This window comes from Phoca vitulina, unplaced genomic scaffold, assembly GCF_004348235.1.
Source record: "Phoca vitulina isolate PV1807 unplaced genomic scaffold, GSC_HSeal_1.0 scaffold78, whole genome shotgun sequence".
Taxonomy (NCBI): Eukaryota; Metazoa; Chordata; class Mammalia; order Carnivora; family Phocidae; genus Phoca; species Phoca vitulina.
Window position 1 is genome coordinate 1,251,722 of NW_022589781.1, and position 14,433 is coordinate 1,266,154.

General features: G+C 44.4%; 1 protein-coding gene across 1 annotated transcript in view; it reads right to left on the bottom strand.

Moving 5' to 3' along the window:
• The window catches only part of DNAH14 (dynein axonemal heavy chain 14), a 354,473-nt gene that overhangs the window by 209,025 nt on the left and 131,015 nt on the right, over positions 1–14,433 (bottom strand). Inside the window, exons 24-26 of the mRNA XM_032393957.1 lie at positions 9,025–9,129; positions 8,818–8,936; positions 8,011–8,085 (exon numbers count right to left, since the gene is read on the bottom strand). Coding sequence (XP_032249848.1) covers positions 8,011–8,085; positions 8,818–8,936; positions 9,025–9,129 — 299 coding nt within the window. The remainder of the gene's footprint in view (positions 1–8,010; positions 8,086–8,817; positions 8,937–9,024; positions 9,130–14,433) is intronic.

Genomic DNA, 14,433 nt, shown 5'->3' on the forward strand with positions numbered 1-14,433 from the left:
CCTTTTAATGTACTGTTGGATCCTATTGGCTAGTATTTTGGTGAGAATTTTTGCATCCATGTTCATCAGGGATATTGGTCTGTAATTCTCCTTTTTGATGGGGTCTTTGTCTGGTTTTGGGATCAAGGTAATGGTGGCCTCATAAAATGAGTTTGGAAGTTTTCCTTCCATTTCTATTTTTTGGAACAGTTTCAGAAGGATAGGTATTAATTCTTCTTGAAATGTTTGGTAGAATTCCCCTGGGAAGCCATCTGGCCCTGGGCTTTTGTGTTTTGGGAGATTTTTGATGACTGCTTCAATTTCCTTAGTGGTTATAGGTCTGTTCAGGTTTTCTATTTCTTCCTGGTTCAGTTTTGGTAGTTGATACATCTCTAGGAATGCATCCATTACTTCCAGGTTATCTAATTTGTTGGCATAGAGTTGCTCATAATATGTTCTTATAATTGTTTGTATTTCTTTGGTGTTGGTTGTGATTTCTCCTCTTTCATTCATGATTTTGTTGATTTGGGTCATTTCCCTTTTCTTTTTGATAAGTCTGGCCAGGGGCTTATCAATCTTGTTAATTCTTTCAAAGAACCAGCTCCTAGTTTCGTTGATCTGTTCTACTGTTCTTTTGGTTTCTATTTCATTGATTTCTGCTCTGATCTTTATTATTTCTCTTCTCCTGCTGGGTTTAGGCTTTATTTGCTGTTCTTTCTCCAGCTCCTTTAGGTGTAGGGTTAGGTTGTGTACTTGAGACCTTTCTTGTTTCTTGAGAAAGGCTTGTATTGCTATATACTTTCCTCTTAGGACTGCCTTTGCTGTATCCCAAAGATTTTGAATAGTTGTGTTTTCATTTTCATTGGTTTCCATGAATTTTTTTAATTCTTCTTTAATTTCCTGGTTGACCCATTCATTCTTCAGTAGGATGCTCTTTAGCCTCCATGTATTTGAGTTCTTTCCGACTTTCCTCTTGTGATTGAGTTCTAGTTTCAAAGCATTGTGGTCTGAAAATATGCAGGGGATGATCCCAATCTTCTGGTACCGGTTGAGACCTGATTTATGACCTAGGATGTGATCTATTCTGGAGAATGTTCCATGGGCACTAGAGAAGAATGTGTATTCCGTTGCTTTGGGATGGAATGTTCTGAATATGTCTGTGAAGTCCATTTGGTCCAGTGTGTCATTTAAAGTCTATTTCCTTGTTGATCTTTTGCTTAGACGATCTGTCCATTTCAGTGAGGGGGGTGTTAAAGTCCCCCACTATTATTGTATTGTTGTCGATGTGTTTCTTTGCTTTGTTATTAATTGCCTTATATAATTGGCTGCTCCCATGTTAGGGGCATAGATATTTACAATTGTTAGATCTTCTTGTTGGATAGACCCTTTAAGTAGGATAGAGTGTCCTTCCTCATCTCTTATTACAGTCTTTGGTTTAAAATCTAATTTGTCTGATATAAGGATTGCCACCCCAGCTTTCTTTTGGTGTCCATTAGCATGGTAAATGGTTTTCCACCCCCTCACTTTCAATCTGGGGGTGTCTTTGGGTCTAAAATGAGTCTCTTGCAGACAGCATATCGATGGGTCTTGTTTTTTAATCCAATCTGATAGCCTGTGTCTTTTGATTGGGGCATTTAGCCCATTTACATTCAGGGTAACTATTGAAAGATAGGAGTTCAGTGCCATTGTATTGCCTGTAAAGTGACTATTACTGTATATTGTTTGTGTTCCTTTCTGGTCTATGTTGCTTTTAGGCTCTCTCTTTGCTTAGAGGACCCCTTTCAATATTTCTTGTAGGGCTGGTTTCGTGTTTGCAAATTCCTTTAGTGTTTGTTTGTCCTGGAAGCTTTTTATCTCTCCTTCAATTTTCAATGACAGCCTAGCTGGATATAGTATTCTTGGCTGCATATTTTTCTCATTTAGTGCTCTGAATATGTCCTGCCAGTCCTTTCTGGCCTGCCAGGTCTCTGTGGATAAGTCTGTTGCCAATCTAATGTTTCTACCATTGTACGTTACAGATCTCTTCTCCCGAGCTGCTTTCAGGATTTTCTCTTTGTCTCTGAGACTCGTAAGTTTTACTATTAGATGTCGGGGTGTTGACCTATTTTTATTGATATTGAGAGGGGTTCTCTGTGCTTCCTGGATTTTGATGCCTGTTTCCTTCCCCAAATTAGGGAAGTTCTCTGCTATAATTTGCTCCATTATACCTTCTGCACCTCTCTCTCTTTCTTCTTCTTCTGGGATCCCAATTATTCTAATGTTGTTTCGTCTTATGGTATCGTTTATCTCTCGAATTCTGCCCTCGTGATCCAGTAGTTGTTTATCTCTCTTTTTCTCAGCTTCTTTATTTTCCATCATTTGGTCTTCTATCTCACTGATTCTTTCTTCTGCCTCATTTATCCTAGCAGTTAGCGCCCCCATATTTGATTGCACCTCATTAATAGCCTTTTTGATTTCTACTTGGTTCGATTTTAGTTCTTTTACTTCTCCAGAAAGGGTTTCTCTAATAACTTCCATGTTTTTTTCAAGCCCAGCTAGTATCTTTAAAGTGATGATTCTGAACTCTAGATCTGAGATCGTACTAATGTCCGTATTGAGTAGGTCCCTGGCAGTTGGTACTACCTCTTGTTCTTTTTGTTGAGGTGATTTTTTCCGTCTTGTCATTTTGTGCAGAGGAGAATAGATTAATGAGAGAACAAAATGCTAGCAGGGTAACAACGTCCCCAGAAAATATACTCTAAACAAATCAGAAAAGACCTGAAGCAGTGGGAAAAGAAAGGGAATGAGAGAAAAAAGAAAAGGAAAGAAAAAAAGAAAAAAGAAAAAGATAAAGATAAAAACAAACAAAAGCAGAACAAAACAAAACAAAACAAAAACAGAATGTGATCAAATATGATCAGGCTGGATTATAGATCAGTGCCACACACTAGATTTTGGGTGTATTTTGGTCTGTTAAAAGAAAGTCCCTCCCAAAATTTTAAAGAAAGAAAAACTTATATATGTACAAAAATAAGGGTTGATATGATGAAGGGATGGAATATGACTGTAAAGATGGAAATTATAAAAAATTTTAAAAAAGGATTTCATAAGTTGTTTGAAAAAAGAAAGAAGAGGATTAAAAAAAAAAAAAGAAAGAAAAAAGGGAGAGAATGTGATCAGGCAGGGCAGTAGAAAAAAACCATACACTAGAGATTTAGAGTATATTTTGATCTGTTAGAAGAAACTATCTCAAGATTTTAAAGAGAGAACAACTTATATATATATGCCAAAAATACGGGTAACTACTATGAAGGGATAGAATATGACTTTAAAAATGAAAAATAAAAATGTTTTTTTTTAAAAAAGGGATTGATAAGATGTTGGTTGAAAAAGGGAAAAAGAAAAATTCAAAAAAAAAGAAAAAAGGAAAAAAGAAAAAAAGACAGTTAAAAAAAATAATTAACTTTGAAAGACTAAAGAATCATGGTAAAAAAGCCATGAATTCTATGTGCAGTGTTCCCCTAGCGCTGGAGTTCTGCCGTTCTCATTGATCGGTAAACTTGGTCTTGGCTGGCTGTTCTTGCTGATCTTCTGGGGGAGGGGCCTGTTGCCGTGGTTCCCAAATGTCTTTGCCGGAGGCAAAATTGCCCCGCCCTTGCCGGTCCGGGCTAAGTAATCTGCTCGGGTTTGCTCTCCGGAGCTTTTGTTCCCTGCAAGCTTTCCGTACAGCTTTGGAGGCGGAGAGTGAAAATGGCGGCCTCCCAGTCTCTGCCCCGATGGAGCCGAGAACTCAGGGTCCCGCTCCTCAGCGAGCCCCCAGAGAAAAGCCGTCAGTCACTCCCGTCTCCCCGGTCTCCGGCCGCACTCCGCGCTCACCCGGCCTGTGACCGCGCCTTTCTATCTGGCACCCGACCCCGGGTGGAGTCTCCAAACCCAGCAGATCCCTGCGGTGCGCTCCCGCACCTCTCCTCCCGGGGGAAGAAGGTGAGTCTCCCCGGATCTGCCGCTTGTTGGGTCCCTGCTGGAGGAGCAGTGGCCCGACTGTGCCGCGGATCACGGTTTATAGCAACCCCGAGCTGAGAGCCCGCGCCTGGGCTCCGTCTCTGCAGCCGGCTTCCCCGCTGCGATACCTGGGAGCTCTGCCGCACTCAGGCACCCCCGGTCTTTCTGTGACCCCGAGGGTCCTGAGACCACACTGTCCCGCGAGGGTTCCACCCCCCACTTCGCCACCAGAGTGACGTCCCTCAGCGGAGCAGACTTCTAAAAGTTCCGATTTTGTGCTCCGTGGCTCTATCACTTGCCAGAAGCGGCCGTCGGAGGCCCCTCCCCCGCCGTCTATCCTCCCGAATATCGCCTCGGATTCACTTCTCCGCACGTCCTACCTTCCAGAAAGTGGTCGCTTTTCTGTTCAGAGAGTTGTTGCTCTTCTTTTCTTTGATCTCCTGTTGAGTTTGTAGGTGTTCAGAATGGTTTGATCCCTATCCAGCTGAATTCCTGAGAGGAGACGAAATCCAGGTCTCCTACTCCTCCGCCATCTTGCTCCGCCCCTCCATTTCTCTTTTGACAAAATCTTCTTTTAATTAAGATCTTACTTCTATTTTGACACTTTCCCTGTGTTTATATTTATATAAATACACACACACACACAGCACACATATTTTATTTCCTCCAGGGTTTTGGAAATATTTATTCTGATTTTTTATAGTCTCTTGGGAGAGAGTGGATCAAGATTTTTGACCTAATAATCCTGTCTTCATCGTGAACCATATCCCTTCAAATGACAGATAATATATGAATACTATATAATAATACCTATGTCATATATATTCTACATACACACATATGTACATGCACACACATAGAAAACCCTGGAACACAAGAAAGTGTGCTCCAGGGCATCCACAACTTGAAGAGTTGGATTGAATGATAGAAAGAAGAGCAGAGCCACCAAAGAACACTCTTGCCAAGTTTGACACACCCAAGAGGGAGGTGGGATTGGCTCTTCAGGATGATGAGGAGAGAGCTTTCTAAGTAGGGACTGCAGTGGCCTCTGCCTGTCCCCACACCCCCCGCCCCCTACTCAGCGGCCGGTGGCCACTGTGAATGGAAATCTCCGAGGGCCAATGAGGCTGGAGAGAGAAGCAGAGTAGGGCCTGCAATCACACCACACATCCTAAAACACGGTGGGAAGCACAGGGAGGAAGAGAGGAAGTGGAGAGAGGGGAAGAAAGGAACCAAAGTTTGTCGACCCCGGCATTTTCCCATAAGACATGGCTGGTGTATCTGAAACAGCGCTGGAACCCGTGCGCCAGGGAAGTGACAAAGGCAGTTTGCAGCGTCCAGGAGAAATGGAAAGGAACATCCATGCACTGGAAGGTGTGCCACTCCCAGCCTGGGGCTGCGCATCCGTCCTGCGACCCGCAGCCGTGCGCACAGGGGGCCGCTGTGATTCCCAGGAGCAGCCACTGGGAGAGGGAGAGGGGCTCGCTGGTCTGACTGTGAACGGACAACCAACAGAAGCAGGAACCTGGGGAAGCAGTGTTAACAAAGCTCACGCAGCCACAGACCGCTCCTTTACCGGTTCTAACACCGGCTGAAGCTCTTGGAGATCAGGGGCATCTCTGGCATCTGACAATCGCTCCACCAGCAGGGCGTGTGCCGTGCGAACATGCTCTGGTGAGATCAAACACCGCCAGGCCCTGCAATATTTGATGAAAGAGAAATCATTTCCCCAAAGGGAATAGTGCAAGTATGTACTCAAAAGCTCAGAAAAGGTTCCAGGTAGAAGACACTGTTTTGCCAAATTGAATGCGTGATGAAGATAATACCTCACCATTCTGTCATGTGTGAAAACAAAAATGATGCTTTTTCCAAAACCCAGCGTCAAAGGGCAGCCCCTGCTCTGTGTCCTCCAATCCCAAACGGCTGTCCCCTGATCTCTACCCAGCTGTAATCAAGCCCCACACTGCAAGGCCTGCCTGAAACCAGACTGCAACAGGACACACATCCCAGTTTAACCCTTCCTCGCCTGGGCGCTCTGGGGGGGTCTCAGTAGGGCTTCTCCTTTACCCCACACACTCAGCTCTGTCTTATCAACACGTTGTTTGGGTCACATTTTGGGGAGCTAGCATTCAACAAATTGGATTTGAACTTAAAATTAATTCCGTTCAACTAGCCTGCAAGAGGGAAAAATAAAAATATTTGCCACTCACAGATGTTTTCCGGAAAAAATTACTTGGAAATATATATGGCACAAGGAAAACAAAGTCTAAAATGTGAGACCTATGAATCGGTAATGAACAAAAACAAAACAAACCAAGAACCTTACTAAGACTAGATAATTACTGATCCATAAACTGAGAACTAGCGCCATTTGGAATAAAATCCTGCATGATTACAACAAGGAGGCGGTGATGGAAGGGTATTATGAAGTGATCCATGCTCACTGCAGACAAATCAGAGATATTTACTGTAGGCTTTGATAAAAATATGTTTCACTTTGTACATTAACATTTAAAGAGTATTCACTAGATAAAAGGAACTGCTTATGACTTTGGCATGGCTGCCCCAAAAGACATGAAGAAACTCAATATAACAACAGTAAGTGAAACCCCCCAGACCAAAAGCCTGGTGATTGGAAGACATACAACGGGATGGGGAGCAGTGAAGCAGGAGGGCACATGCATGCAAAGGGTACCTCGAGAGTTCAATGAAAGGACTCTTTGCAGACATGGGGGCAAGGTCAAGGGAGCCAACAGGGCTGGTGACACAGTTATTTATTAGAAATAAATGCTAGAAATTAAAAAAAAAAGGGTAAGGACAAACCCACAGAAAAGGAGGAAATGTTTAATACAGTTTTCTAGAAAATAAAGTAAGTGGACCAAAAAATGAACAGGAAAATCAAGGGAAGTTCAACATAAGGAAATTCATGACAACCACAAATTAAAGGCAAAAGAGTATTTGGGTTTCTTGACAGATTCATTAAAAAAACTTTGAACAAATGAGACATCCTTTAATTATTAAAAACTTTACACACAAGGAATAGAATAAAACTCTTTACTTTGATGAGGGGTATATTCCAGAAATCCAAGCATCATAACAAACGATGAAACGTTAGAAATGTTCCCAGTAAAATTAGGAACCAAAGAAGGATGCTCACTGTCATCTGTACTTTTCAACACTGCACAAAATTTATCATCCTAAATAACAGGAAGAGGAAGAGACATTTCTAAAAGGACTGTAAAAAAAGAGAAAGAACTATCATTAACAGTAAATGATCAGATTGTCTGACAAAAGTCCCAGTGCAACAAGTGAAAATCGGTTTGTCCCTCAAGTGTCCAGATGCATTTTTCAGGGTTCCTTGCCCTCACACGTAGACATCTGGCTCTCATCACGTCACCCCAGGGAAGAAATGGAGCCAAGGAAAGTCATCCTGGTTATTTATGGAAGTAAGTAATAATCTGCTCTGCTCTAGAAGTCTTGTGTTGGCATTCAGGATCATATTCATAAATATAGATATTAAAACCCCAAGACCAATAAATAGCCTTTCTATAACCAACCACAAATAATTAGAAATGCACAAGACGGCTCTAGGAAATTCGTTGAAAAGTTCACGCTCTGAGGCTCTTTCTTCACTCTAAACGGACTGGAAGTTACAAAGGAGAACATTACAAGGCCTGAACCAAGCAAGCACTGCGAGGAAGCAGAAGTGGGGTGGGCTGCAAACCGAGCCTGCTGCGCATGGGGTCTCAGAAAGCAGGCAGCAACGTGCCGCCACGAGTCCAGCTCCTGGCCAGTTTGCAGATAAGCATGAGTCCCAAGCACACAGAACCCGCCCGAATGCACTCCCTGATCATGCTTTCCAACTGAAATATTCACACTGTAAAAAAATGCTTATTTTCCCTTCAGCCATGTGCTGTCATGTTCTATCAAAACCCATTTCATGAAACTTTACTCCATACATTTCTGCAGATACTTCCCACTTGGATTAGCAGATAATTAACCAAGCTTAAATACATACAATGTAATCTTAGGGTTAAAAATTGTACTCACTTTTTCAGCACATCAAACATGCTCTTCTCTACATTCACCAGCCACTGTTCCACAGCACTTCTTACACGAATTTTCCTACAATTTTTTCAAAAATAATTTGCAAACACTTTTTATCCATGTTTTACTCCTTTGATAAGGCTGTAGACTAACTTCTCTACACTTACACCATTCACAGGCCAAAGGACCATAATTCTCTAATTTTGTTTTTTCTAGATCTCAATTTTGAAAGCTACACAGACAAAATATCACCTAACTTTAGGGAATTCTGACATCGAAACCATGGATTTACAAAATTAAGAGGTTCTGGTAAAACGTGAACTGACGAAGTAGGTAAGTTATATCACAAAGCTCTTTAAACAGCCAGCTGAGGTCAGGGTTGGGTTAGGGACTCTGGTGGGTGGGAACACTTGGACGCAGCATGTTTTCATCAACTCCCATCAGGAGCCACATGCCACAGGCTGGTGGGCAAACTGGACCAGTGTGGTGGCAGGACCCAGTTGTTGACACCGGCCTGGAGCTGTTCACAGCCAGCCGGGCCGGGGATCGGGGGCCGGGGGCAGCATTAACAACACCAAATAAATAGTAAAGTTCCTTCCTAAGTGCCTATAATAAAACCCCGTTTTGGCATTCAGGATAATACCAATGAATATACACATGGAAAAGTAAAAATCTGCATTAAGTACGTATCTTTGAAGAGACAGTTTGCTTAGCAAACTTCTACGAAATATCAGAAATTTCCAAACAGAGGTTTTAAATAGTGAAGTTTTATAGAGTCTGAATGCTTAATTCATAACACATAGGTCCTACTTGGGCAACAGAAGAGTCTCCCCCTCAGCAGATATGAGCATTATCACAGCAGGAGGTCCAATTTCTTGTTTCCATATCAGTAATTGTTTTATATTTTCAAAACACTTCACAAGATGAGGCTGTGGACCAGAAACAAGTGTCAATAACACTATAAAATTCTGACCTGGTTGGGAAATAATGTCACTGAGCAGAGAATAATAATATTACCTGTACGGACTCAGGAGTTCCGCTATCAGCTAGAATATCAAGGAGTTCAGCGTTGCTAAGAAAGTAAAATCTTGGGAAAATCATTCTTTTAATTTCAAGGTAATCCTGTCCAGAACCAAAAGAAACTGCAGTTCATAATGTATGTTTAATCATGATAGGATCACAGCCTCATTTGGGCCTACATTTGCACACAAAAAGCATGATATTTAAATTGCAGTATACATAGTAGCAGGAGTAAAACTAAGAGCCCATGCTTAATTGATTCTTAAATTGCTAAATTAATTTTTAATAAAGACAACTAAAACAAATGAAAGTAAAACCCAAAAAACCCCACCCGTGAACACACACGCACACAGACACCCCGCTGTACGTCGGACCACCAGCACTGACTTCCCATGCCCCCACCTTTCTGCTTGTTGCCAGTCCTCAGGTAATAAGTTGTCACCTCATGTCCCTGCTGCTGCGTACACAGCCCCTCCAGCCCCAGCCCTGCCCACCGCTTAGCTGCACTCACACCTGTCTTCACTCCACTCCCCCTTCTCCAGAGGAGGAAACGCCCATTTCCACATCCCAGACAAGCCATCCTGTGTCACTGATCACTCTCCTACACTTGCAAGCTCTCCTTTGCAACAGGCTCCCTTTTACCTCTCTCTCATTAAAAATATTCGTAAGCAGCCCCCTCTCGCACTTTGTTTTTCTCTAGCTACTGTCTACTTGCCCACCTCCCCTCCACGGTCACAGTGCTTGAAAAGATCGTCTATTCATGAACAGACATTTTTCTAATGAAGACATCCAAATGGCCAACAGACACATGAAAAAGTGCTCAACATCGCTCGGCATCAGGGAAATCCAAATCAAAACCTCAATGAGATACCACCTCACATCCGTGAGAATGGCTAAAATTAACAAGTCAGGAAACGACAGATGTTGACGGGGATGCAGAGAAAGGGGAACCCTCCTACACTGTTGGTGGGAATGCAAGCTGGTGCAGCCACTCTGGAAAACAGTATAGAGGTTCCTCAAAAAGTGAGGAAAATAGAGTTACCATACGATCCAGCAATTGCACTACTGTGTATTTACCCCAAAGATACAAATGTAGGGATCCAAAGGGGTACATGCACCCCGATGTTTATAGCAGCAATGTCCACAATCGCCAAACTATGGAAAGAGCCAAGATGTCTATCGACAGATGAATGGATAAAGAAGATGTGGTATATATATACAATGGAATATTATGCAGCCATCAAAAGGAATGGGATCTTGCCATTTGCAACAACATGGATGGAACTGGAGGGTGTTATGCTGAGCGAAATAAGTCAATCAGAGAAAGATATGTATCATATGACCTCACTGATATGAGGAATTCTTAATCTCAGGAAACAAACTGAGGGTTGCTGGAGTGGTGGGGGGTGGGAGTGATGGGGTGGCTGGGTGATGGACACTGGGGAGGGTATGTGCTATGGTGAGAGCTGTGAATTGGCAAGACTGCTGAATCACAGACCTGTACCTCTGAAACAAATAATACATTACATGTTAAAAGAAAAAGAAGAAGATAGTAGGAAGGGAAAAATGAAGGAGGGGAAATCAGAGGGGAGATGAACCATGAGAGACTATGGACTCTGAAAAACAAACTGAGGGTTCTAGAGGGGAGGGGGCTGGGGGGATGGGTTAGCCTGGTGATGGGTATTAAAGAGGGCACGTTCTGCATGGAGCACTGGGTGTTATATGCAAACAATGAATCATGGAACACTACATCAAAAACTAATGATGTAATGTATGGTGATTAACATAACATAGTAAAAAATAAATAAAAAAAAGAAAAGAAAAGATCATCTATCAACTCGGGATCTTTGCTGACTCATCTCTCAGCCATCCCCGGGCCCTGCCGTGCGGCCCCGCTGCTGCATCTGACGGTTGGCTCTGTCCCTCATTCTGCCTGGGAAGTCACTCTCCTGTTTTTCTTCATCCCTCGGCCACTTCTTACCATTTGCTTTCAGGATCCCTCGTGGTCCCCACACTTGAATGCTGACATGGCGCACACCCCATCTCTCCGCCTGTCCTGCGGGCTCTGTGGCTCCTGTCACTTCTCCCTGCCCCAGATCTGTATACCCAACTGCTGATTGCAGATGTTCATTTGGCTGTCCCATAAGTCTTAGATTTTCAACATGTCCAAAACGTACTTATATAATTCTACACAAGCCTCTCCCTCCTACTTCCTCTCTCTGCACTGGGATCCCCTTACACTTGGGTGTCCAAGCCAGAGATCTCGGCACAAGCCTGGACCTCTTTCCTCTCTCCTCCTTGTGCCCATCTGAAGCTCCTGGCTCCACCTTCCTTAACCCCTACCACTGTCTTACCTTAGTCTCCCAGGATTTCTAGTCTTGTAACGGGGTTCTTTTCATCTATTCTCACTGACCACCCCCCTTCTACACATAACTCTATGCTCTTTCTAGGGAGACATTTCTAAATCGAATCATTTCACTCCCCTGCTCAAAATCCTTCATTATGATATTCAAGGCCCTTCATCATCTGGCCCTGCCTCCCTGGGGAATCTCATCACTTAGCCATTTGCAAACTAGGTTCCATTTGTACCATCTTGTTTATGTCTCTGGAACATGCCACACTTGTTCATGGTTGCAGATCTGAACTTCCCCCTTGCCTAGGATGCTCTTCCCACCCAGCCACCCACACACAGTGACCCTTTTACCTGCCTAACTCACACATTCTTCCAAAACCCAGCTGAAGGATCACTTCTCCCAGGCTGGGTTGATCTCTCTTCTTTCATGTGACCATACCACCCAAACTATCACAGCATCCATCACATGCTAGTATCTCTCTACTTTGGTTCCTATAATGGATCTTGAGTTCTGTAACAGTAGGGAATTATCTTGGGAGTCCCAGCATGTAGCAGCAGCACCTGGTATAAAGCAGGTGCTCAATACGTGAATAAATGGAAAATTACTGGTTGGTAATGATGCTTAGTAATAGTCCAAAGAAACGCTAGAAATAATTAGAGGGCTTATCTCAATCTTTACTCAGTAAACTTGCTATTATTAACCAGATCATGGATTCATATAGCAGAGGGTCTTCCTGGGCAGAGAACTTTCTATAGGCTGTAACTACCATATGTGGGTATTCTGGAGGGGTCATCACAACCACTGTGACTTGTGTTCAACAAGGAAAAGATATAAAAACCCAGAAAGAGATCTTGGTTTATGAAGTGAAGTGAATATATTCACCACGAATCTCAGATATTAAAACCCGGTATTTTAAAATATGTATGTCTAGCTGACAAGCGTTTTGGCAATGTTTAAATATATGGAATCAATAATTTATAAAATCATCAAACGAGGACTTCTGGGGAAATGGTGGAGTAGGAGGACCTGAGCTCACTTTGTCGCCCAGGTAAACCTAGATAACACCCACATCAGCATAAATAACTCTGAAAATGACCTGAAGACTGCCAGAACAAACCCCACAACTAAACGTAGAAAAGAGGCCGCACTGAAGAAGAGAGGAAGGGCAGAGAGGTGGTGGGGAGCTAAATGGACCTGTGGGTCTGTTGGTAGAAGAGAGACACCCACGAGCATGGGTGGGGGTGGGGAGGGGGAGAAACAGACCCTCTCACAGGGAGCCAGCATGGGGCAGATGAATCCTCCTAACATTTGGCTTTGAAAATGAGATGGGTCAGATTTTGTGAGTTCTTACAACCAGCAGGACTTAAAACCTGGAATTTTAAACATCAGTGGTTCAGCTCTGGGAGAGCTGGGAGGAAGAGAGGAAAGGGAGTCCCCACCGTTAAAGAGACTGCATGACAAAGAGCCCCACAGAGATACAGCATAGAAGCTGCAGTTTGAAAAACACCTGGGGCGCACAGGAAAGCGTCATTTACTCATCTCAGAACCTGTGTTGGAGTGACAGAGATCAGTGGGAGACTTCTCCAGAAACAAAGGAGCTGGCAGGTTCCATTTCCCTCCCCTAGCATAGATACTCTGACACTGGCTGGAACTAACTTACTAACAGCAACCCCCTCATTCTGGCGTGGACACGCCCCCTCCAGCCAGACCTCGGCTCCAGGTCCCTTCACACAGCAGACCTGCACCCCTGCCCACATGCATGTTGCAGATCCACTCCCCCCACCCCAAATGGGCCCTCAGCAGGAGCCCGTCAAAGCGGTGCCACAAGCCTGGTAGTGTGTGCGCGGCCCAGACAAGGGTCAGCACCACTCCAAAAGTGAGTCCTGTGGGAGGGAAATTTGTTTACTCATCACAGAGCCTGTGCTGGAGGGACAGAGATCCTCAGGAGACCCCTCCAGGGACAAAGGAGCCGGCAGGCACCATTTCCCTCCCCCAGCCCACAGACACCTGTGGGAACAGCACAGCTGGATCGCTCCCCACCAAGGATGCTAACAGTGAGCTCTGCCCCCCCACACTCCTCTTCACACACGCCCCTTCCCGCCAGTCCTCCACCGCAGGTCCCCTCCACGGCAGACCTTGCAGACACTGCTAAGACTATGTACCCCGCACCCCCCGCTCTTCTGCAGACCTGCCAGTTCCAACATGCCCTCAGCAGGAGCCCGTCAAAGCAGTGCCACAAGCCTGGCAGTGTGTGCGTGGCCCAGACAAGGCTCAGCACCACTCAAAGTGAGTCCTGCCCCAGGGAGAGGGGAAGATAAGCACACACCTGTCTGACTGTGACCCCAGCAGTGGGCTGAGGGCAGGCAGCTGGTCTGACTGCAGGCCCCACCCACGAATAGAAGCTTCTCCGGGGACGACACAGGGACAGGGCCTGCAGTTTGGTGCTACTGCATCTCTGGCAAACGCCTGGTCTGACTCAACTCCAGCCCAAGGCAGCCCCGGAGCAGCCCACTAATACCACAGGCACCAGACTCTGCCCACAACAGGCAGGGAGCCATCGCAGACAACAGGACTGAAGGCAAACACATCCCAGCCACAACGGGAGGACACCCCTGGGGCAACACACATAGGAGACACCCCCTGAAGCACCAGGTTCTGGGGAACAGACATTGCACTGCAGGACCTCTTCATAAAGCCACTACTTTCAAGTGCAGGAGACAGAGTTGACTTTCCTAACACAGAGAAACAGACAACGCAAGAGACAGAACGAGGAGACAGAGGAATATGTCCCAAATCAAAGAACAAGACAAAATCAGAGTAGGAGACCTAAGCGAAACGGAGATAAGTAATATGTCTGATAGCGAATTTAAAGTAACGCTCATAAAGATGCTCGCTAGAATTGAGAAAAGAGTGGAGACCTCAGTGAGACCCTCAACAAAGATAGAAAACATAAAAAAGAACCATCAGAATGAAGAACTCAATAACTGAAATTAAAAACACACCAGAGGGTATAAATAGATTAGAGGAAGAAGAACAGATCAGTGACCTGGAA